Genomic DNA, 23,314 nt, shown 5'->3' on the forward strand with positions numbered 1-23,314 from the left:
TAGTTTGTGGAAGCATATTCTAAAACCTTGTTTCGTTGTAGGATTTTCTGATCAAGAAAAGTTTTCTTAGAGGTCAAACCAGATTTGTGTTTGATATTGGTACAATTATTGTATACTGTCATAATGAGTAGAAGTGGTAAAATACAGAGTTTAAATTATTATTTTGAGTATGAGTTAAGCACGAAATTTTATTCGCCTGATAGAGTTAAATCTAAATGACGTAAATGTCTAAGTAACATGTGAACAAACCACATTTTAACATTTTTTAATGTAGATCCTTTATACAATTAGTTTAAGTGCATACAGCCTTAGAAAACATTTTTGTTTCAACATTTGTATATATTTATTTTCAATTAGAGTATGTAATAACCATGGAGTTATTTGTAACTAGTGTATTATTTATTTATGTTAATTATTACATTATTTATACTATTTATTTTAATATGTAATAAAACATTTTATCTATAAATAAAAAATATAAGAATTCCCTACTAAAAAGCATTTTTATTCATAAAAAGATCAAATTTATCTATAAAAAATATATAAATATTTCCTTTTATATCATTTTACTATAACATTTAAAATTAGTTATCCTAAATACTTCTAATTCAATATATTCACTTATAATTTTTTTTTAGTTTTCTGCAATTATTTTTCTGAAAACTAATAAAGTTTTCTAATAATCAATTTTTCTTTTAACTTTTAGCATCGCAATAATTATTTTTAACAGTTAATTTTACTTAACATATTAGTGTAATGCTAATCTTAATGCTTCATGGACATGTTACACATGAATATATAAAAATTAATTGAAGAAAAAAATTCTTTAATATTTTATTGTGAGGATTTTCTTTAACTCAGACATTGAAAGATGTCTTAGATAAATTAATTAGGTTACAGTAAATAAGTTTAAATACAAGATAATACGGATATCATCTTTCTCAGAATATTAGTGTGAGACCCTGAAAATTTCTCTGTAATTACCTGTCACATCACCATTAATACACCCCTCAATCCATTCTTATCTCATTTTAAAACCCATTTTCAAATCTGATAAACTCTCTGACATTCACTGAAACCACGCCCATCATTCTCTGAAAACGCACATGGCTTCCCCTGCACACACGCCACGTGTTGCAGAAGAAGCTTCCAGTTCAGAATTTAGTGGGCACGTGTCAGCTTGGGGTACGTTCGCTCAAACGAACGTGAATTTCACAAAACTGGATTTTCAGAAAACCCTCTCACCTGCACCACGCACTCTTCGTCTTCCTCTGAACCCAAACCTCCATTTTCTCCATCTTCTCTCTAAAACTTCCAACTTCTCTCTACTGTTAATCTTACGTTACTTCTCCAAACCCGTTTTCAGCACCGTAGGAACATTCATCCAGCTGTGGTCTTCCTTTTGGACCGAACAGAACTGGAATCCAACTGGTAAGTTTCTCTCTTTAGTAGCTGTCCATTAGGGTTTCATGCGAAACCATGCTATCGGTTTATGCATGTACTGTATCTGAATAAATTCTGGTTGTGGGTGTTTAGATCAAGTGGTTAGATTGAGTAGAAGGAACTTAAGGGGCTGTTGCGTATAGAAGAACTGTAGTTGAACGTGTGGAAATCATATTTTAGGGCGTACACTGCTATCCAGGTAAGGGGAGCTTATAAATTTAATTTATACTTGTATGAATCATGAACGTATGATATGAACTGTATGTATGATCAATATGTTGATTTTAGCATGTATGAATGAACGTTGATTGAACTGGATGCATGGAATATGTGTTGGCTGTGATGTATGAGTATATTTGATACGTATGAATGTGAATTGTATAAAGTCTGGAATTGTGTTGATTTAAAATTACAAAGTATGAATTACATGAGAAATATTGAGTTAAGATAAGTTAAAAAAAAAAAAAATCTGGAATCCTGTTAAGGTTGAAAATCTGTATCTGAGAAAGTCCCTATGATAATTAACGCTCGTCACCGTACGGTCTTATACCGTTCGGTTTCCCTGCAAAGGCTTAGAATTGAATTCTTTCATTTGGGAAGAATTCGGTGTGAGAACGAGCGTCCTTATTGAGTTACTATGTTTGAGTGTTCGGCTCAACGTAGAGTTGTCGTACGCCTTAAATTAAACAATGCTGAAATGAGAACGTTCGGCCTTATGTCGAACGTTCGTTCGTAATAGCGTTCGGCCTTATGTCGAGCGTTCGTCTTTGATAGCGTTCGACCTTATGTCGAGCGTTCGTCTTTGATAGCGTTCGACCTTAAGTCGAGCGTTCGTCTTTGATAGCGTTCGGCCTTATGTCGAGCGTTCGTCCTAAAATAGCGCTAGGTCTTATAACGAGCGTTCGTTCTAAATTGCGCAATGTCTCAGACCAATCGTTCGTTCTAATTGAATACTCATTTGATAAAACAGCGTTCGTCCAAAGTATTAAATATTCAATTTTCTTTACGTTCGTTCCATTCCTGGCAGTGGTTTTCATATGCAAGTCTCTTCAAAAATAATTCTAAGTGTTCTTGATCCTCCATTGTGCATTAAATCTGGTGCAAGTTTTTATCCCAAATATTTTTCTAAGTACCAGTACACTTCAAAGTTGAGTCAGTTCATTTAATTGGTCAAACAGAAAGTACGTTCGTTATATATTTTTACTGATTATCCAGTAAATTCATTTAGACGTTCGTCCTCACCCTTCATTGGACTGAACGTTCGTCATTTTTGACTCCTGAACCTAATGATGTGAAAGATGATGAATTATGATAAGTTAAAGTGTGAACACTATGAGAACTGAATTTATGATGTTGGATTTTGGACGAGCGTTCCAGGGAGGAACGTCTCATATATATATATTGAAAGATTGAATTGGTAAAGTATGACTATGGTTAGCTAATGCTGGCTTGGTCCATCCTGATATTCCGTGATGCTCATCTTCACGTAGAAGGGAGTAGTCATGTGTGGGAATGGCAGGAGGTCTTTCGTATCCCTCACTTAGCAGGGGCGAAGGATTAACCTCGAGTGGCAGCTGTTGAGGGTATCCCAGTTACTACATCACTCGGGTGCAAGGACGCCTGTAGCTACACGGTTCATACAGTCCGGACGGTCGTCTTTTATATTTATAAAAATTTCTATATTCCAATATGTTAAAGTGTATGTTATACGTGTGCATTGATACGTTGAATGTGTATGATGAACGTATGAATTAAATATTATAAGCTTACCCTTGCATTTCCTTGTGTTGTCTTGTATACGTATCTCCGTCTTGTCAAATGCAATGATCATCCGTTGTGGATGTGAGCAGATGGTGGTGCATCCCTGGAAGAAATGCTGGAAGAAGAAAATTTAGAAGAAGCAAATCTGGTGCAAGTGGAAGTAAAGACCGAGCCTTAGAGCGCTCGTTTAAATGTTAGAGTAATTTGAGCGTTCGGCTATGTATTTTGTAAAGCCGTTCGTCCTAATGATCTCCATTTCTGTTTAAGCGTACGCTATTTTTATTATCCAAGTCGTTCGGCTTTTGAACTCTGCTTTATTAATGTAAAGACTGCTTATTTACTGTTAATTGTAATTAATTCTAAATTATGGTAATTACTATATTTTGGGATGTTACATTAGTGGTATCAGAGCAGTTTTGTTCTATAAAAAGGACACTGTAGGATATGGGTGCACTGTGTTTTTGCTGTGTGCTTATTATATGTTTAGTGAGTTATTGTTTTTTTTTAACTCTTGAGCAATTCTAACGCTCGTTTTCTGATGAACCAGAGAACCTATGGCGCCTAGACTTCCTCCTCCCCCACCGCCAAATGATACTGACGCGTCCAACAACGCTAGGCTGTTGGAATCCGTGATAGATAGGTTGCAACAACAGAATAATACTCTGATGGAACAGAACGCCACTCTGATGCAGCAAAATCAGAACGCCATGCAGATTATGGAGGCCGCTCGCGCCAGTTCGGAAGCCACGCAGAGGCAATTGATGGACATTCTTACTGCTACCAGAGGCACGCCAGGAGCGTCCTCTTCCAATGCCACCCAGCCCACTACGGAATGGAGTTTGGAAAGTTTTCTACAACATCATCCTGCCAAGTTCAATGGAAAGGGACTTCCGGATGCAGCGGATCAATGGCTAAGGGACATGGAGAGGATTTATGATGCCAAAAGGTGCCCAGACGACAACCGTTTGGCTTTTACAGAATATTTATTAACTGGTGAAGCTAGCCACTGGTGGACGAGCGCAAAAGCTCTCTTGACGGACGCCCAAACTCCCATCACTTGGGAAGTGTTTAGGAATAAATTTTATGAAGAATACTTTCCAGATAGCGTTCGGTTTGCAAAGGAAGTAGAGTTTCTTCAATTGGTTCAAGGAGGGATGTCTATTTCTGAATATACGAACAAGTTCAAACACTTGGTTCGTTTTAACACAATGGCCACAAATGAAGAGTGGCAGTGCCGGAAGTTTGAGAACGGCTTGAGAAGTGATTTGAAGGTTATGATTTCAAGCTTGTGCATACGAACGTTTTCTGCCATGGTGGAGAGGGCCAAGGTGTTGGAGAAGAACATGGCCGAGGCGGAAAAGCACAAGAAGCAACATCAGGGTGTAAGGGGACCAATCGTAGCAAGGAATAATACCAGTCAGAGGAGATTTCCTTACGCTCGTCCAAATCAACTCACGAACGCAAGCGGATCGCAAGCATTGGTTCCTGCCGGACAGTATGGGCAGCAAGGTGGTATTACTTGTTTTCAGTGTGGAGGGCCGCATTACCGTTCGTCATGCCCTCAATTGGTGGGTGGAAGACATTGCACTCGTTGCGGAAGGAATGGGCATGTGGCGAACGAGTGCAACTCTGGAGGTCGAGCAGTAATGAGACCACCAAATGCTGGAAGGAATCAGCCGAGAGGGGGACGAGCTCAAGCAGTGGGTCGAGTGTATGCGATCACTGGAGCGGAGGCAGCGAGCTCAGGTACGCTCGTCACTGGTACCTGCTTACTTCATGGAATATCTTGCTGTGTGTTGTATGACTCGGGGGCAACACACTCCTTCATCTCGAAGGCGTGCGTTGAAAANCAACTTTCCTTTTGCTCTTTTCCCATACACGCGAGTCAATGCATGTTTGATCAACTGAGAAAAACAAAATGAGCCATTACTAGTATAAATCCATGATGGTGCGATTATTTGATAGGTTTAGTTTTATTGGAAGAAATCTAGTATATCTTTGGGTATCATTAGTCCTTCCCCTTGTACTTTGATAGATTTCTTGAAAAGAAAAAATATTCAGAGGTAAGTTAAACTCACATTTAAAATCTAAATCAAATAATGAGAGTATTGAAGAATTAGTAGAAAAGTTACATATAGATTGAATTTATGTTTCTTATGTTTTTATTGTTGAAAATTTATTGAGTTGTAAATGGGTTTTAAATTGTGAATGGATAAATTATTTGTATTGAAACTAGTATTAGTGAATCATAGACATGTTGGAATACTATTGAAACTTTATTTTAAGACAGTGAATGTTTGAGGTAAGAACAGAAGTTTGAAGTTGGGCTTCAGTTGAGTTATGTTTTTAAGAAAATATAAAACTAAGTTTTGGATTTAACTTTAATATTTTAGATAAGTGTACGAATTTGACACCATTCTGTCAATTGATTTGTTTTTTTGAGAGAATTGAACAAATATTTAGTTTTTGTAAGACCCATAAAAAAAAAAAATATATATATATATATATATATATATTTATAGTAGTAAATTTTAGTATTTTATTAGTAATAATAATTTTAATGGATGGAAAAATGTAAATTTTGGATATAAAATTATAGTAATTTTAGAAGGAAAGGTTCAAATTTTTAATAAACTTATTTAGTAAATTTTTTTTAATTGAATAGTAAAAAGTAAATAGTAAATAGTAAAAAGTGAATAGTAAAAATAAATTTTCAGCATTTGGATTCCTTAGCATGGAAGAAAGTAGTAGGTAGAAATTAGGATCAGATTTGGTGAGAAAAGGATTGAAATATTATTTTTAAATAATATTAAAATAATAAATAATATTAAAATATTAATGAATAGTAAATTTTTTTTACTATAAATAGCCATGGGAGGGAAGGGTATTTTGCACCAAGAGAAGAGAAATCAAGTGAGAGAAAGATAGAGAGAAATTTTTAGTTGCAAGAAGGGTAGAGGTTCTGAAAGGTTTCGGAGAAATAAATTCAGAGCAAGAGACGTCTGGAATAGAGGTAGGGGAGCTAACCTTTATATGTTTTTATATTATGATTTAATAGTTCTATGCTTTTATATTATGATTTAGTATTGTTTTATTACTATTCATATATTGAAATTCTGCTGTGTGAATACTGTTAATGCTTACTGTATGTTAATCTATATTGAAATTCAGTGTTAATATTATATGCTGTTGTTTTGAATCTGTAAATAAGAAATTTGTTAAAAACTAGTTGAGGAACACTTTGGCTAAGGAAAGACTTGGTACTTAAGTTGTCCATTGTGACGCACCTCTCTTTCCTGGAAGTCTACTCGACAAGTTTTTAACTTAAATCCTATTGAACAGATTTTGTACTGTTAAATTATTATGCAATATATGTTGTTGGAATGGAAATGTCTGATTAATTCATGTTATTGTGGTAGATATGAAATTATGAATTATAATTGTGATTATTGCATTTTATTATACTGCATTTGAATTTATGCATCTGAACATGTTATGAGTAGTATGGGGAGATTTTGTAGGGGTATAATGTGAGTTGAGGAATATTAGTATGGTATGAGTCTTGTGGAGAGATTAAGTAATATTATGGTATTTGTGTATATGTTGATGTTGAGGGTCCCGTAGTTGGAGGTTATCCTGATACTCTAATAATCATCTAGTCTCAAGTAGAGAGGGATGAATTATGTGGTGAGAGGAGCAGGAGGTCCTGGTCTATGTGCCGGTTTTGGACATAGTGAGGGGATTAACCTTGTGAATGGTATGAAGTATTTTGAAAGTGTATTTGTAAAAAGAAGTAGAAGTCATTACAAGTGCATAACCTCCCGTGACCGCTCATCAACGTATCATCCGGATGAGTGTCTATTGGGTATTGTGGTGTCTATTGGGTATTGTGAGACGAGTATCTAATAGGAATTGTGGTATGAGGGTGTCGAACATAATTATTATATGATGTTTATATCAAGGTAATTATACATGTTTTATAAATGATTTGTTGCATGTTAGCTCACCCTTACTTGTGTGTGCATGTGAATGCGATGATCGTATAATGCGTGATGTTATACGGGAGCAGATGAAGGAATGTCGTCTGATCCAATGCCAATGAAGAGAGAGACAGAAGAATAAGCTAGAAGAATTCGAATTATATTTATGAGTTTATAGTTGAAATCTGAGTTTAAAACATGTGTAGACATATATTATCTATGAATTTATAAGTGTGAGATTACGGGATATTACCGTAAATGTAATGTTACAATATATAAATTATGAATTATCCAGCGTGAGATATTGGGATGTTACATTAATGGTATCAGAGCAGTTCGTCCTTAGGATGACCTCTGTGTTGTGGGTCTTCCGTGTCTTCTCTGTGAAGAATTGAGTCTAAATGGTATAATTTACCATTTCCTCTAAATCTAGATAGTAGAGTATTGTGTCTAACTACCATGACTTTTACTATAGATGATTTTCCTTTCTTAATTCTGAGGGTTTGAGGAAAGATATTAGAATTAGTTAAAGCCTTGATAGGGAAATATAATACTAGAGTTTAAGTTTCAATGGATGAGTGAAGATGTTGGTGTTTAGAAGTAAATTTTTAGAAGTTTCTAGAACAAAATTAATAGATGAGATATCTTACGTTTCACAAAAAGGAGTTGAATTCAAAGGCTAGATTAAGAGAAGCTTTGGATAAGAATGAATGTAGCAAGGTTTGAGAAATCAGTTTGGTTTAGTATATCAGTAACTTTATAAGTCAGAGATGAAGGCCGTGTTGATGAGAAACAGAGTGGCATTGTGTGAGATTGGTAACATGGATTGATGTATTAGTGATGATTGGAATCTGAAGAAAGAAAATGATGGAAGAATTGAAGATAAAGTTTAAAATAAAAAGGGATAGGAATACTGAAGTAGATTAAGAATAAATCAAATATTAGACAAAGAAGAGTAGATGAGAAAGTTTAATAGGAGGAGAAATCTATAAGTTAAGAGAACACGAGGTCTTTAGAGAAGAATGAAGTATTGGAAGGATTCTAAGCTAAATAGATTATTAAAAGGAGATGGTTAGATTTTTTTTTCAGTAAATACATTAGAGATAAGATTTGAGAATATGTGATTTTGGTATGAGGAGTAGTGGAGAAAATCCAGGTACGAAAATTTTGGCTTTCGGCTTATGCAAATATTTGGTATTTTTATGATAGGATTAAAATGTCATGATTTATGGTTGTAAATTTTATTGATTTTGGAATATTAAAGTTAGTAGAGGTAGTGTAGGTTGAATTGATATTATTATGAACATGGCAAGATAAGGAAGAAGAAGAGTTTGGAAATAGATAAAAAGGAGGGTTGCAATACTAATGTGATTAGGGAATTAGGAATAATTAAGAAGTTGTAGATTGTGATTGGAGCAATTTCATCAGGTATAGTTATATGGTAGTATTCAAACCTCAATGGCGATGAAAAGGATGGGTAAAGATTTATATGTCGCACCTTGATCTCTATCCAGTGATGTGTGTGAGTGAACTTGTTTATACTTACTTTTAGTTCGCATAAGATAAAAATTTGAGATTTGGTTAACACTAAATATCCTTGGGATATGGTTTTGATCTCGGGAAACACATTATAATTGAGGTATGTTTAATGGTGGTTTTCATAGGGCTAAAAGTGTCAAGTAAAGGTGTTTTGAAGGTTTATGATTTTAATTTTTCATGAATATATTTCAAATTTGACATGCTAGAAATTTGATGCACAAAATAAGTAGAGTAAATGAATTTACAAGGAAACTAGGAGATAAGGTGAAATAATCATAACTTTATTTCGAATTTTTGAATTTTCGAGGACGAAAATTTTTTTGTGTTGGGGAGAATGTAAGACCCATAAAAAAAAAATATATATATAATATATATATATATATATATATATTTATAGTAGTAAATTTTAGTATTTTATTAGTAATAATAATTTTAATGGATAGAAAAATGTAAATTTTGGATATAAAATTATAGTAATTTTAGAAGGAGAGGTTCAAATTTTTGGTAACTTATTTAGTAAATTTTTTTTAATTGAATAGTAAAAAGTAAATAGTAAATAGTAAAAAGTGAATAGTAAAAATAAATTTTCAGCATTTGGATTCCTTAGCATGGAAGAAAGTAGTAGGTAGAAATTAGGATCAGATTTGGTGAGAAAAGGATTGAAATATTATTTTTAAATAATATTAAAATAATAAATAATATTAAAATATTAATGAATAGTAAATTTTTTTTACTATAAATAGCCATGGGAGGGAAGGGTATTTTGCACCAAGAGAAGAGAAATCAAGTGAGAGAAAGATAGAGAGAAATTTTTAGTTGCAAGAAGGGTAGAGGTTCTGAAAGGTTTCGGAGAAATAAATTCAGAGCAAGAGACGTCTGGAATAGAGGTAGGGGAGCTAACCTTTATATGTTTTTATATTATGATTTAATAGTTCTATGCTTTTATATTATGATTTAGTATTGTTTTATTACTATTCATATATTGAAATTCTGCTGTGTGAATACTGTTAATGCTTACTGTATGTTAATCTATATTGAAATTCAGTGTTAATATTATATGCTGTTGTTTTGAATCTGTAAATAAGAAATTTGTTAAAAACTAGTTGAGGAACACTTTGGCTAAGGAAAGACTTGGTACTTAAGTTGTCCATTGTGACGCACCTCTCTTTCCTGGAAGTCTACTCGACAAGTTTTTAACTTAAATCCTATTGAACAGATTTTGTACTGTTAAATTATTATGCAATATATGTTGTTGGAATGGAAATGTCTGATTAATTCATGTTATTGTGGTAGATATGAAATTATGAAATAATTGTGATTATTGCATTTTATTATACTGCATTTGAATTTATGCATCTGAACATGTTATGAGTAGTATGGGGAGATTTTGTAGGGGTATAATGTGAGTTGAGGAATATTAGTATGGTATGAGTCTTGTGGAGAGATTAAGTAATATTATGGTATTTGTGTATATGTTGATGTTGAGGGTCCCGTAGTTGGAGGTTATCCTGATACTCTAATAATCATCTAGTCTCAAGTAGAGAGGGATGAATTATGTGGTGAGAGGAGCAGGAGGTCCTGGTCTATGTGCCGGTTTTGGACATAGTGAGGGGATTAACCTTGTGAATGGTATGAAGTATTTTGAAAGTGTATTTGTAAAAAGAAGTAGAAGTCATTACAAGTGCATAACCTCCCGTGACCGCTCATCAACGTATCATCCGGATGAGTGTCTATTGGGTATTGTGGTGTCTATTGGGTATTGTGAGACGAGTATCTAATAGGAATTGTGGTATGAGGGTGTCGAACATAATTATTATATGATGTTTATATCAAGGTAATTATACATGTTTTATAAATGATTTGTTGCATGTTAGCTCACCCTTACTTGTGTGTGCATGTGAATGCGATGATCGTATAATGCGTGATGTTATACGGGAGCAGATGAAGGAATGTCGTCTGATCCAATGCCAATGAAGAGAGAGACAGAAGAATAAGCTAGAAGAATTCGAATTATATTTATGAGTTTATAGTTGAAATCTGAGTTTAAAACATGTGTAGACATATATTATCTATGAATTTATAAGTGTGAGATTACGGGATATTACCGTAAATGTAATGTTACAATATATAAATTATGAATTATCCAGCGTGAGATATTGGGATGTTACAGTTTTAGTTTCTTTTTGGGATTTTAAGTGATAGGTCAATCACTCTAGCGATATATGATAGTCATAATAATTGATTTTATGTTTTGATACTTTCTTGTAAAGCACTGTTTAAAAGTAATAAATCTAATCATCCAAGTGATAACTATTCCTTAAGATGAGAAAGATATAAATTATTTCTCTCATGGAAAAAGATCACTTAATTGTTCATAAGTCATTCAAGTGACTAATTTTGTTTGTCAAGCTATAATTTATCTTTATAGTAAGGAAGAAGTTGTATTTTTTCTATTTAAAAACATTGTTCAAGCAATAATCATGTATAAACTAAATTACAATTTCGTCATTTAGCTTGTATTCAAAGGATTATATGAAAATGGTTTTAATGCCTTATGCATTGTTGATTTATTGTGCTTAAATGCAATTGATGGTGATGAGTTGGTTATAGTATGATGTAAAAGGTAGTAGTTATTACACATATTATACTTAGTTGGTGAAATGTAGTTTGAGTAGTATTAAGTTGGTATATTGAAATGAGATATCTAAATCCTCGTAATAATTCAAAGTATATAGATAAAGATATTAGGTGGTGAGAGAATGTCAATGAAAGATTTTATAAAGTAGTTAAAGGTGAAAATAGTCATTATCATGCAATATATTTATATATGGAAGATGTTGAATTTTGATACTTTGATTGTTACACTCGCAGAAAGAATTATTTTATTATTATTAATTGTGACTTTTGATCTAAGAACAAAATTCAACCAAACATTGTGAATTCACTTAAACTTTTATTAGCCTCTTAACACTGAAGAACTTATCATATAATTTTTCTTATGTTTGTACTTTAAAAAAATTTCAAAATAAAATATTTATAAATGTTTAAAATATCTATTACTGTATAGGAAACAAATTTCTATTTGGAATTTAAAATTTATTTTTAATAAAAAGGATATGAGAAAAATTAATGAATGTTTCAAAAATAAAAATTAGTAAGGTAATTTTTTGCATGTTTAATTAATTATTGTAAAATAAAATATAGTATATACAAATAATATATAGTGTGTGAATGTACTAAATTATTCAAATTCATTCACATTAGTCATATAAAAAATTTATTACTTGAAAACATAAATATATTCAAAAATTGTTTTATATTAACATATTTCGGAACCTCTTTTATATTTAGATAAATAAGATTATCAATATTGGATTTCTTTAAAGATAAATGTTTGTTATGATATTGATGACTATACTAAATAAAGTGAAAAATTTACATATCATTTTTTAAGATACATACATTTGTTTAACGAAACTATGATTATTTATTTATTAAAGCTTAAAATAATGAAAATGATTAATTTTTATTAAGATAAATCTAAAATTATTGAAAACAATTAAAAGTATGAAATTAATGATGTGATAAAGACTTTATTGATTTCATTATCCAATTCAATAAAAAAACACTAAACAATATACTTATAAGTTTTATTCTAATAATGACAAAATGCAAGTTAACAAGTCCTAATTCAGTAAAATACAAGTTTAAACTTTACTAATAAAAACTCTAATCCCTTATATATTTTTACCAAAAATTGATAATAAATTCAAATATATTTAATGACTAATTGATAAAATTTTATGTTTATGTAAAATCTATTAATCGTTTTATCATAAATAGTTCTAACTTATTTTTCAATAATTACATATCATCCTATAAACAATCGATAATTATATAATTAAAAATGAAAACAAAACACACGAGTAATGACATAAACGAAATGACATAAATAAAAAGTAAATATATATTATATTCACACAATTTAATCTATTTTAATTATATATTTTCTTAAATAAATAAAAAAATATTAAACACGTGACTTCATTTATGTTTGACAATTCTGTCATAATTTTAAATATATTTTTTGAATGTGATGAGAAGTCAATAATGACATGTAACTTTCAAAGAATAATGTTCATCATTTTATCAAACATTTCATGATGGATCAACTATAATATTTTTTACATGTATTATTACCATCAACATAATACCATCAACAAATGTTAAGTAAATATGGCGAATGTTGAATAAATACTTTGGGGTGTGAAAATATTTATACAAAACTTTTGGGAATAAAATTAAAATAAATTATTATTTTTCATATATTAAAAAAAAATGGGAGGGTCAAAATCCTCTTATAACCATAGGAATCGGTCCCTGATTACCATTGTATTTATAATTATTTGTAAACAATATTCATATTAATTCAGTATATATTATGTCACTTAACTAATTTATTTTTAAGAGTATATAATAAACATACTCTTAGCAGCAAATATATATATATATATATATAATATATATATATATATATAATATATATATATATATATATATATATATATATAACTACTTATAAGAACTTTTATTAAATAAAAATATCAAATAAAATTATATGCAAATATTATATAATAACAAGAGCAGAGTAAATTAAATCAAAGGGTTAAATAAGAAAAAAAGGAACGTGGTTATATAAACTAATATATTACTTTAGTATTTAAAACGTTATAAATGTAGTTGTAAAAAAAAATGGAATTATGAATAAATATAACTCTGTTTCTCTCTAACCAATAAAATTATATGTAATTTTTTATATCTAGAATAATCGATAGTAGGTTGTAAGAAGATAAATACGCATAAAAAGAAAATTTAAAAAATCCAACATCTTAATTTATTAAAGTATAGTTTATTTACTAATGTCAAAATGTTGGAAAAGGATATTAGACTTAAGTATTTCCCTTAAGAATTCATCATGCGTATTGACTTGACTTTCAAAGATAGTTTATCCTTCAATAACAATAAATGAGACTAGCCACATACTTTTCAAAGTTGAGATAGAAAATATTGTAAATTTTCACCAAAATACGAGTGAAAACAATCTCATAAAAAGAAGGACCTCGTACTTTCCTTAAAAGTAATAAGTTCTTATGAAAGTTTTAGTTAAAAATTACAAGTTAGGATTTTATAAGTAACTATTAAAACCAATAAAATTCTATAAAATAATATTATATAAATTTGTAAATAATAAAAATTATAGTAAAAAATGTCAAAATGATAATTTTTTTCTCTAATATCAACACAAATTATAATTATATAAATATTAAATAAAAACATCTAATAATAATTAGATAATAATAATTTGGATGAAAGTCAAATAATTATAAAAAATAGGACAAATTATAATTATATAAATATTAAATAAAAATATCTAATAATAATTAGATAATAATAACACTTGGATGAAAATTAAATAATTATAAAAAATAGTAAAAATAATTAAAGAAGTATTTTTGTGTAATTTGAAATAGAAAAAAGAACGAGGATGAAAATAAATACTACAAGGGGAAACAAATATTTTTGTAATAATTTTATTTTTGGAATTGTGAAATAGAAAAAAAAGAGTTTAATTGCGATCTTGATTTGAGGTTTTGTTGAAAAATTTTAAGTCAGTTCCATTTAGATTTTTGTTTCCATCAAGTTTTAATATTAAAAAATTTACTTAATTAGATCTAAGTATCTTATAAATGATGATCTTGTTAGTGTTAAGTGTGAATCCATAGTTTTTTAAAATCTTTTTAATTTTTCGAAATTTTTTAATTTTCAAAATTTTTAATTTTTTTGTAAATTTTTTGTTATTAATATGTCAAGTCTTACATTATAACATGTGACCGGTGGTGTGGGTTAATGTCACCTGATGGTGTGTAAGTATAAAATCTCACCCATTCAATTTAGTAAATATATTTGTTTTTTTATATAATTCAATCCTAAATTTTTTAATATATAGCAATATTGTTCTTATTCAAACGGAATCAAATTTATTGTTTATATAAATGTTATATTAAAAAATAATTTTTTAAATTATTATCATTTTAAATTTTAATATTTAAAATCATACTAATATTTATTTTATATTTTATTTTATTTTAACTCCGAGATTACTTTTTATTTATTGTATAAATACTATTATGTTTATTAATCGACTAATCAAATTTTTTATAAAATTAAAACTAATTAATATAAATGAAATCTAATAATATCATTAGAGTTAATTTATGTTAATAATAAATTAGATCTAAGTTAAAAAGAAAAATTTCATTTAAAAAAAATATTCAAATTAATTTAAAAAACATTATTCAAATTAAAAAGAGAATTAAAACTAAATTAAATTAAATACTTATATATATAATGTTATGTATCACACCATTAAACTGATATATGAAATTTTTTTATAAAAATTTAAAATAAACTACAAATTAACATATAATATATCTTTAACAACATTTTATAAGATATTAATAAAAAAGCTCAATGAAAACAAAAAAAAAATAAGAGAGAGTTTACTTGAAATTTTTTAAACAAGGAAAGAAACTAGTAATTAAACTTAAAAAGATAAAAAAATAAAGTGGAAGTATTTAAATTTCTTAAATAACAGTAAAAGCTAAATAGGAGAAAAGTGAATAGTTGGGTGAAAATAAGGGATGTGTGTACATATGAATTTAACTGGGATACCTACTTATTAGTTTATTTGTAATAAAATAAAGAAAAACGTTTTTGTTTGATATTTATTTATTTATTGGAGAGGAAATAAAAAAAAAAAGAAGAAAGAGTGAGACGATAGTGAGGATACTGGGCCCATGTGGAGTAGAAGTGTATCCACAGAGCACAGAGCACAGAGCACAGAGCACGAGGTCTATAAATTGTGTATAGTTTTTATGAACGAAGACCATGCCACCACACTTTCACTTCTCTCGTTTCTCCTTCCCATCCTCAAAACCTTTCTGAGTTTGGAATCTAAGTTCTACTTGTGTTACTGAGTTAAGCAAAGATGACCATGGAAGAGGGGACGGTGGTGAACCAGGACTACACACAGGATGGAACTGTCAACATTAAAGGCAAACCTATTCTTAGATCCAAAAGTGGTGGTTGGAAAGCTTGTTCCTTTGTAGTCGGTAACCTTTTTCTATCCTCATTTTCCTCATTAACTATCAACTCTTTCTCTCTGTCTTGCTAATTAACAAACCCTCTCCTTCCACCTTTTAACTCTTTCACTTCCTCCTTTTGCTTTCCTTTTCTTCTACAAATGTACAACTATTTTATTAAATTAAAACCTTTCTCACATTTCATTCTATCACAAACCATTTAACAACTCTAAGCAAGCTTCCAACACTCATAGACAACACACGCACCCCTTCCCATCCATGTCTCTCATATGGCTACTCCTTCTTTTTCTTTTATCTGTGATTGTTTCTCCAATTTCCAAACTTTGAACTCAGTAGCACTGCAAGAGAAATTTACTTGCTCCATTTTTTACCTTTGTCCTTCGCTTCGCATTTCCTATTTTTGGCTGCAAATTGGGGTTTTGCTTTGCTTAGCTGGGCAGCGAAGTGATGATGTACCTGCAGCTTCAGTCCTTGCATTAAATATCTCTTGGCATAACATTAAAAAAAAGAAACAAAAAGACAAAAGGAGTTTGTCATTTTCTCTTTCACTCAAACTACTTCTAACTAGTATATTTTACCATTAACCAAACCTTCTTTCCTTTAGTAGTACACTCTTTTTTTTTATATATATATTTTCTACATGTTATGTTATCCACATACGTATTAGTTTTGTATACATATTTTGTACTTTTTTTGTAATTTAATGGATGAAGTCAACAAATACATTCACACGTCCTTATATTTTTCCAAATAAATATTATGTTCTCCACATCATATCAATTGAAGTTAATAATATGTAATTTAATTTTTAATAAATTATTTGCCTTTCCTTTCCTAAAAGTATTTTTTTTCGCAGTGATCCTTAGAACCGTATATATATATACTACTTTTTACTCTAAAGTAAATTTATTAATAAATCCGTCCAATACGTTATTAGTTTATAAATCAAGTTTAATTTATATATACAGTCTTATGTTTATAAACTGATAAAGAAAAATGACATTTTGAAGTACTAGTAAAACTGAATAAATTTATTATACTAAATTATTTGTATTTATTGAGAAAGTAAGAATCTTTTATATTTGTAAAGTGTATTATCTTTTATAAAATAATATTATTTTTTTTGAAAGATTAATCTGTTTGGGTGAAGCCTTTTAGAAGCTAAGGCAAGGAATATTTTCGTAGGGTGTCGTTGTCGCTCTTTGTTCTCGAGGGTGTGGGCTTTCTTTGTGATTTTAAAATGAATACTAATATACTGACAATTAATATTAGTTATATAAGTAATTATAATTATTTATTAAAGCATGATTAATTCATTTAAATATTATTTATTATTATTACTAAAAAAATTGTTGATTAAAATAGTTGTGAAGATATAAGTTTTGTTTTATGGATCGAAAAAGGGTGTTGGAAAGGAATGCATGGAAGCTGGAGTTGTCCCTCTCAGAGTGGTGGTCTCCATGGTAGTGGCTGGTGGGCTCGCTCGTGAGCGAGAGAATCAGAAGCTCTTATTCTGCGTTAATGGAATTCGAACAGATGTTTATCAATCGTACAAAGTAGATTAGGTTTAGGCCTGGAAGTAGCCGTTTTCTCCATTTCGATCATGCCAAATTTCCATAACCACACGAACCAGACGCATGCTTCCCATAATCATAAACTTCTTTTTCAAACATTTTTTTATTTCAATCAAGACTGGTTTAACAATTTTTTTCATCTCTTTCCTAGCCAGTTCTTATCTGAAAGCTATTCCTAAAAACTAGTTTTAAAAAATAAAAACAGAATCAACTAAAAAAGTCTTCTTGCACTTTCAACGATGCCTATTATTGTACGTTAGCTGGATTAAATAATGCGTGATATTTTATTTCCAGACTCGTCGTACTGTTTGTTTTTATTATATAAGTCATTTGGGCTTATTTTAATTATTTTTGGATAGCATAGGATGTTTAACGTATTGAATTACATAAAACAAAAATATCTCTCCAAGAATATTAAAAAAGTATTATTGTTATTACATGTATTATTGAAAGACAGTGAATATTTTATTATCAGGAACTAGGCTGGGAAAAAGGGTTTGGATTGGAAACAAACCGTTGACGAACATACCACGCTTCTGATTGAATTGTCACGGATACCAATTCGTAGAGTTATATAATTAGTGTGATATATTTGACGAGATGACGTAACTCGTGTTTTTGTATGCACACGTAACTTAATTTAATTAGCAAAATGAGAAGGGTGGTTATAGCAAAAACTAGTTATTTATAATTTGAAAGAAGAAAATTGAGGTTTGAATTGATATATGTTGATGCAGTGTATGAGGTATTCGAAAGGATGGCGTACTATGGAATATCATCAAATTTGGTCGTGTATCTTACAAAAAAGCTTCATCAAGGGACAGTATCATCTTCAAACAATGTCACCAACTGGGTTGGCACCATTTGGATGACACCAATTTTAGGTGCCTATGTTGCTGACGCTTTCCTCGGCCGCTATTGGACTTTTACCATAGCCTCTACCATTTATCTCTCGGTAATTAACTCCAACTCTTTCTCTTTTTTCGCCTCAAATAACACTCTTCATTCATTCATTTGGTGTGACCTCCTCCTATATTAATCTACTAACAACTTGATACCACATCGTTCAACTTGTTTGACTTCTCATGTTAACTATTATTAGCGTCTTCCATTTTCTATAATATGTCAAAAATAGTTTACTCCGGTCATTGAAATCTTGTCACAAAAAAACATATGTAAAGTGTCTAGGTAGGCCTTTGACAATTTAACCTCAATTATTCGGATCTCAAGTGTTCATCCCTTCTAATCTCACATGGGTGGGACATATAAAATGTTTGAAGTTTATGTCCTCTCTCAAGCTTACGTTTGTGTAAATCATATTATATTTGTTTAATTATTAATAGGTAGTATGAAACAATTGATTATTCTATCAATATATATTTGAAAATTATGGAAAGTGTGAGTGTAAAGTTGATTTTAGTCAAAGCACACTTGTCTGCCTTTGGTGAATCCCATACCACAGACCCCGGTGGCATTATCACCACCTTTCAACACCCCACTCCCACATGTTAGAAACTAGGAAAAGTCTCGCTCAAGATCCTTGGTGCTTGTTCTTCTTAATATAAAAAATATCATAAAGTTATATCTTACAAAATCAGTTTTTAAGTCCGCATATTTTGACCATAAACCTTATTCTTGTATATATATGTATTTTCATTATGAGATTAATTAAAATGATTTAGTATTTTGATACCATGTTGCATGTCACTTGCTGATTACTCAACACAAAATTCTGTCTAGAACCAACCAACCAAATGAAGCTACTATATGCCATAACACTTTCATCCTTTTCGATCAAAGACTTGACATTTTCTTTTCTTTCTGCAATATTGCTAGTATGATAAGTGGGCAGTAGCTATCGCTGGACCAATAATACACTAATTCTCGAGTTTGATTACTGATTCTAGATAAACAAAAGAATCTTGCAGCTCAGCCAGTGAATCGGAACTTGACTTTTGAGGATGAATGATTATTGAGATGGCATACTATTTTTATGACTATGATGTTTAATGAATTATAAAATATTTAAATATTGCTAATTTCATATTAAGTATTTTAGCTCTATTAAATATAATTGATAGACCACAAAAATTCTTATCTTTATCAATAATTATTTTACATATATATGTGATTAAACTTGAGAGTAGGTTTTTACATGATTAAATGTAATCCCATGTAATTAAAATTTTGTAAATGAATCTGTAGTAGAATTGAGATAGAAGATGTTAAGATATTGGAAAAATATTAGAATTTGACCTCGTGACAGTGTTGTCTAAGAAAACGACACGGAAGGTAGTAGGAAAGTGTCCCGGTCACTATCTACTGTCTAATTTGGTTCAAAGCATGTGGCATTCTTTTCATACTTGTGACGCTAGTGGACCGCGCTTTTCATGGTTGTGTGTACACCCTTCTAAAGTATGTATGGTTTTATGGTCCACAATATAGGTTATCATGTTTTTGTACCTGCAACAAGTAAAAGTCTAGCCATACACAAGTAAACCACACTAAGTCCAAAACTATTTATCAAGCTCAAGTCAGTTACTGGGGCAGGTGCGTTCGTGGGGCGTCAGAGTGAGCCACGAATAAAGATAACTAACAAGTTGGAGAATCTGATAACAAGACAAAAGTGTCTAAACAATTACATATAAAAAGTGAAAAATCCGACACGTGTTTTTATAACACCCTCTGTGTTATTTATGTAAGTAATTATATGATAACCTTCATCCTAATCTTAATATTTTCACTCAATAAATCCAAACATATATTCAGATAAGTTTTTGTTTGCATATAGAAATCTGAACAATGATGAGTTTGGCTCCCCAATTGTTCTTTTAATCTCTATATGTATGCATAAGGAGAAAGGCAATGTAGATTGAGACGTTAAAGCCAGAGTTAGAGCCATAAAGTAGGTTTTGTAGCATCTGAAAATTTTTAAAGAGTAGGATAACTTTTTGTATTAATTTGGTGGTTATGCAAACTGTTTAAACTGTCAAATTAGTTAGTTGCGGTTGTCTGATTGTTTGATCTGTATTGGGATCGTTAATGGCAGGGTATGTCTCTGCTTACACTGGCAGTGTCCCTTCCGAGCCTAAAGCCACCTGCATGCTTCGAAAAGGATGTGACAAAATGCGCGAAAGCCTCCACACTACAGCTAGCAGTGTTCTATGGTGCACTTTACACTCTAGCAGTGGGAACCGGAGGAACCAAGCCCAACATCTCCACCATAGGAGCTGATCAGTTTGATGATTTTCACCCTAAAGAGAAGTTGCATAAGCTCTCTTTCTTCAATTGGTGGATGTTCAGCATCTTCTTTGGGACCCTCTTTGCAAACAGCGTTCTGGTGTATATCCAAGATAATGTGGGCTGGACTCTTGGGTATGCTCTTCCAACACTTGGCCTTTTAGTATCAATCATGATATTCCTGGCAGGCACACCCTTCTATAGGCACAAAGTGCCTGCTGGTAGTACCTTCACTAGAATGGCTAGGGTCATTGTGGCTGCTTTGAGGAAATGGGAAGTGCCTGTCCCTAGTAACTCTAAAGAACTATATGAACTTGACAAGGAAGACTATGCAAAGAAAGTGAACTACAGAATTGATCACACTCCAACACTCAGGTACAAAACTCTACCATACCTTCGTTACATGAGTATTTTCTTTTTCATTTTGCTGAATAATATAATAAATGACACTTGTACATGGAGCATGCGGTTTTGTATACACGATGAGCGTAGTTTTACAATGCAATTTTCATGTCTTTAGTAATAATAATAATGCATATTTGTGTAGGTTCCTTGATAAGGCCTGCGTTAAAACAGATTCAAACACTAGTCCATGGATGCTTTGCACAGTTACACAAGTGGAGGAGACAAAACAAATGCTAAGGATGATTCCTATCTTGGTTGCTACTTTTGTTCCTAGTACAATGATGGCTCAGATAAATACCCTTTTTGTGAAGCAAGGAACTACTCTTGACAGACATATCGGAAGCTTCAAAATTCCCCCTGCTAGTTTGGCTGCATTTGTTACTGTGTCCTTGCTTGTGTGTGTTGTGCTCTATGATCGTTTCTTTGTGAAGATCATGCAAAGGTTTACCAAGAACCCCAGAGGCATTACCCTTCTTCAGAGGATGGGAATTGGCCTTGTAATCCACACACTGATCATGATCATTGCATCTGGGACAGAAAGCTATAGACTAAAGGTTGCAAGAGAACATGGAGTAGTTGAAAGTGGAGCACAGGTTCCTTTGAGCATATTCATTTTGCTTCCTCAGTTTATACTGATGGGAACTGCCGATGCCTTCTTAGAGGTTGCCAAAATCGAGTTTTTCTATGATCAAGCCCCAGAACACATGAAGAGCATTGGAACTTCGTATTCCACAACTACATTGGGCATTGGTAACTTCATCAGTTCCTTTCTTCTCTCAACAGTGTCACATGTCACCCAGAGAAATGGTCACAAGGGGTGGATTTTGAACAACCTGAACGAGTCTCATCTTGACTACTACTATGCATTTTTCGCAGTACTAAACTTCCTCAACCTCATCTTCTTCGCGTTTGTTACAAGGTTCTATGTATATAGGGTTGAAGTTTCAGATTCCATAGACGTGCTTGCCAAAGAACTGAAGGAAAAGACCGTGTCCAACGTTGTGAATCCCAGAGACTAGTAGTTTCAAAACTTGCTGTTATGTACAAATTTGGATGGCCAACGAACTAAGTATGTGTGTCTGTGGGGTGTGTGGGTGTTGACTTTGGAATGGTTTTGGTCATTGGAAGCCACTTCAGAAGAGAACCTAATCAAGTTATAGTTATTGGAGGTCGTTTTAGCATGTGATCGTTTTTCCTTATCCTTTGTAACCTTCGAGAAATGTCACATGCATCACCAAAAAAACAATATTGGGAAAAAGAAATGTAATGTCTTTGATGTTTATCTTTTTTAGAACTTCTCTGGCCACTCAAGCTTTTCTTTAGTTAAGAAATTGTACAATAAAGGGTTGAAGACAAAATCTATCAGGTTAGATTTTTATTTCATTCATACAATAAATTTTCCTTTTAATATTAAAGCGATTTCTTTGTCGGCAGCTAAAGACTACAAAAATAAGAAATAAGATATGAGAAAGATATACGTTAAGAAAATTACAATTATCATGAAAAGTTAAAAATTTATGATTCGAACACGATAAGTAAACTTGCAGAATTTCCTTTTTTCCTCTTATCTTTTGTTGTTGGAAGTTCCTTTTGTGGGAAGCATTTGGAGCCATATGAGGCCACGTATTATTATCCTTTACACACTGATTTTGATGACGATGACTACACACAGATTCAATAACTACTGCTTTACCACTTTTTCGCAACATAAACAAAATGTTACATTAAGGACTTCATATATAAATGGGCATGGCATGTTGTTATAAGTTCGCTACTTCCTTCAATAAATACCTTCACAAGCTTAAATTTTTAAGCTTTTCGACTCAAATTTATTAATAATATAAATAAGTTGTACTTTGAAAATACAACTTTCAAAGTAAATACTTTGAAAACACAACTTCCTCGCTTAACTTTTTTTTACAGAATTTTATTTTAGAATACCTTTTTCTTTTCTATAAACTGATTGATGAATTGAAATTTAACTATTAAAACAGTATCGCATAATTTTTTAAATATTGACATATATAATTTTAATAAATAAAAATAATTAAACTTAATTTTTAGTCTAATAAAGTCGTTAATTTTAACGTATTTTACATATACAATGTAAAAAAAATAATCTTTACTATTTTAATTTAGTTTATAAATACTGAGATTGAGGTTGTTTAAATATTGGATAGTTAACACAAATTATTGCCAATTTATTTCT

General features: G+C 31.0%; 1 protein-coding gene and 3 long non-coding RNA genes across 4 annotated transcripts; all 4 read left to right on the forward strand.

Moving 5' to 3' along the window:
- The first annotated feature begins 970 nt into the window (after positions 1 to 970).
- LOC148194592 (uncharacterized) lies at positions 971 to 3,528 on the forward strand. The gene is made up of 3 exons (XR_015781776.1): positions 971 to 1,431; positions 1,537 to 1,642; positions 3,294 to 3,528. It is a non-coding gene; the product is annotated as an uncharacterized LOC148194592 (long non-coding RNA).
- A 2,574-nt stretch (positions 3,529 to 6,102) lies between these two features.
- Positions 6,103 to 7,484, forward strand: LOC148194593 (uncharacterized). The gene is made up of 2 exons (XR_015781421.1): positions 6,103 to 6,217; positions 7,274 to 7,484. It is a non-coding gene; the product is annotated as an uncharacterized LOC148194593 (long non-coding RNA).
- A 2,011-nt stretch (positions 7,485 to 9,495) lies between these two features.
- LOC148194594 (uncharacterized) lies at positions 9,496 to 10,875 on the forward strand. The gene is made up of 2 exons (XR_015781475.1): positions 9,496 to 9,610; positions 10,665 to 10,875. It is a non-coding gene; the product is annotated as an uncharacterized LOC148194594 (long non-coding RNA).
- Positions 10,876 to 15,653: 4,778 nt separating this feature from the next.
- On the forward strand, positions 15,654 to 22,399 carry LOC148194595 (protein NRT1/ PTR FAMILY 5.2-like). The gene is made up of 4 exons (XM_088096236.1): positions 15,654 to 15,895; positions 18,198 to 18,415; positions 20,510 to 21,075; positions 21,248 to 22,399. Exons 1-4 carry the CDS (start codon positions 15,772 to 15,774, stop codon positions 22,122 to 22,124), a joined length of 1,785 nt encoding a protein of 594 aa, XP_087952362.1. The 5' UTR covers positions 15,654 to 15,771; the 3' UTR covers positions 22,125 to 22,399.
- Positions 22,400 to 23,314: the final 915 nt, after the last annotated feature.

The sequence above is a fragment of the Vigna umbellata genome, chromosome 8 (genome assembly GCF_029865625.1).
Source record: "Vigna umbellata cultivar VRB3 chromosome 8, Vumbellata_1.0, whole genome shotgun sequence".
NCBI lineage: Eukaryota > Viridiplantae > Streptophyta > Magnoliopsida > Fabales > Fabaceae > Vigna > Vigna umbellata.

Bases quoted from the DNA above. Each gene is read 5' to 3' on its own strand.
- LOC148194595 (XM_088096236.1), top strand. From the start codon at position 15,772: ATGACCATGGAAGAGGGGACGGTGGTGAACCAGGACTACACACAGGAT. The intron at 15,896-18,197 runs GTAACCTTTTTC...ATGTTGATGCAG, and splicing joins AGCTTGTTCCTTTGTAGTCG to TGTATGAGGTATTCGAAAGG. The intron at 21,076-21,247 runs GTACAAAACTCT...ATATTTGTGTAG, and splicing joins GATCACACTCCAACACTCAG to GTTCCTTGATAAGGCCTGCG.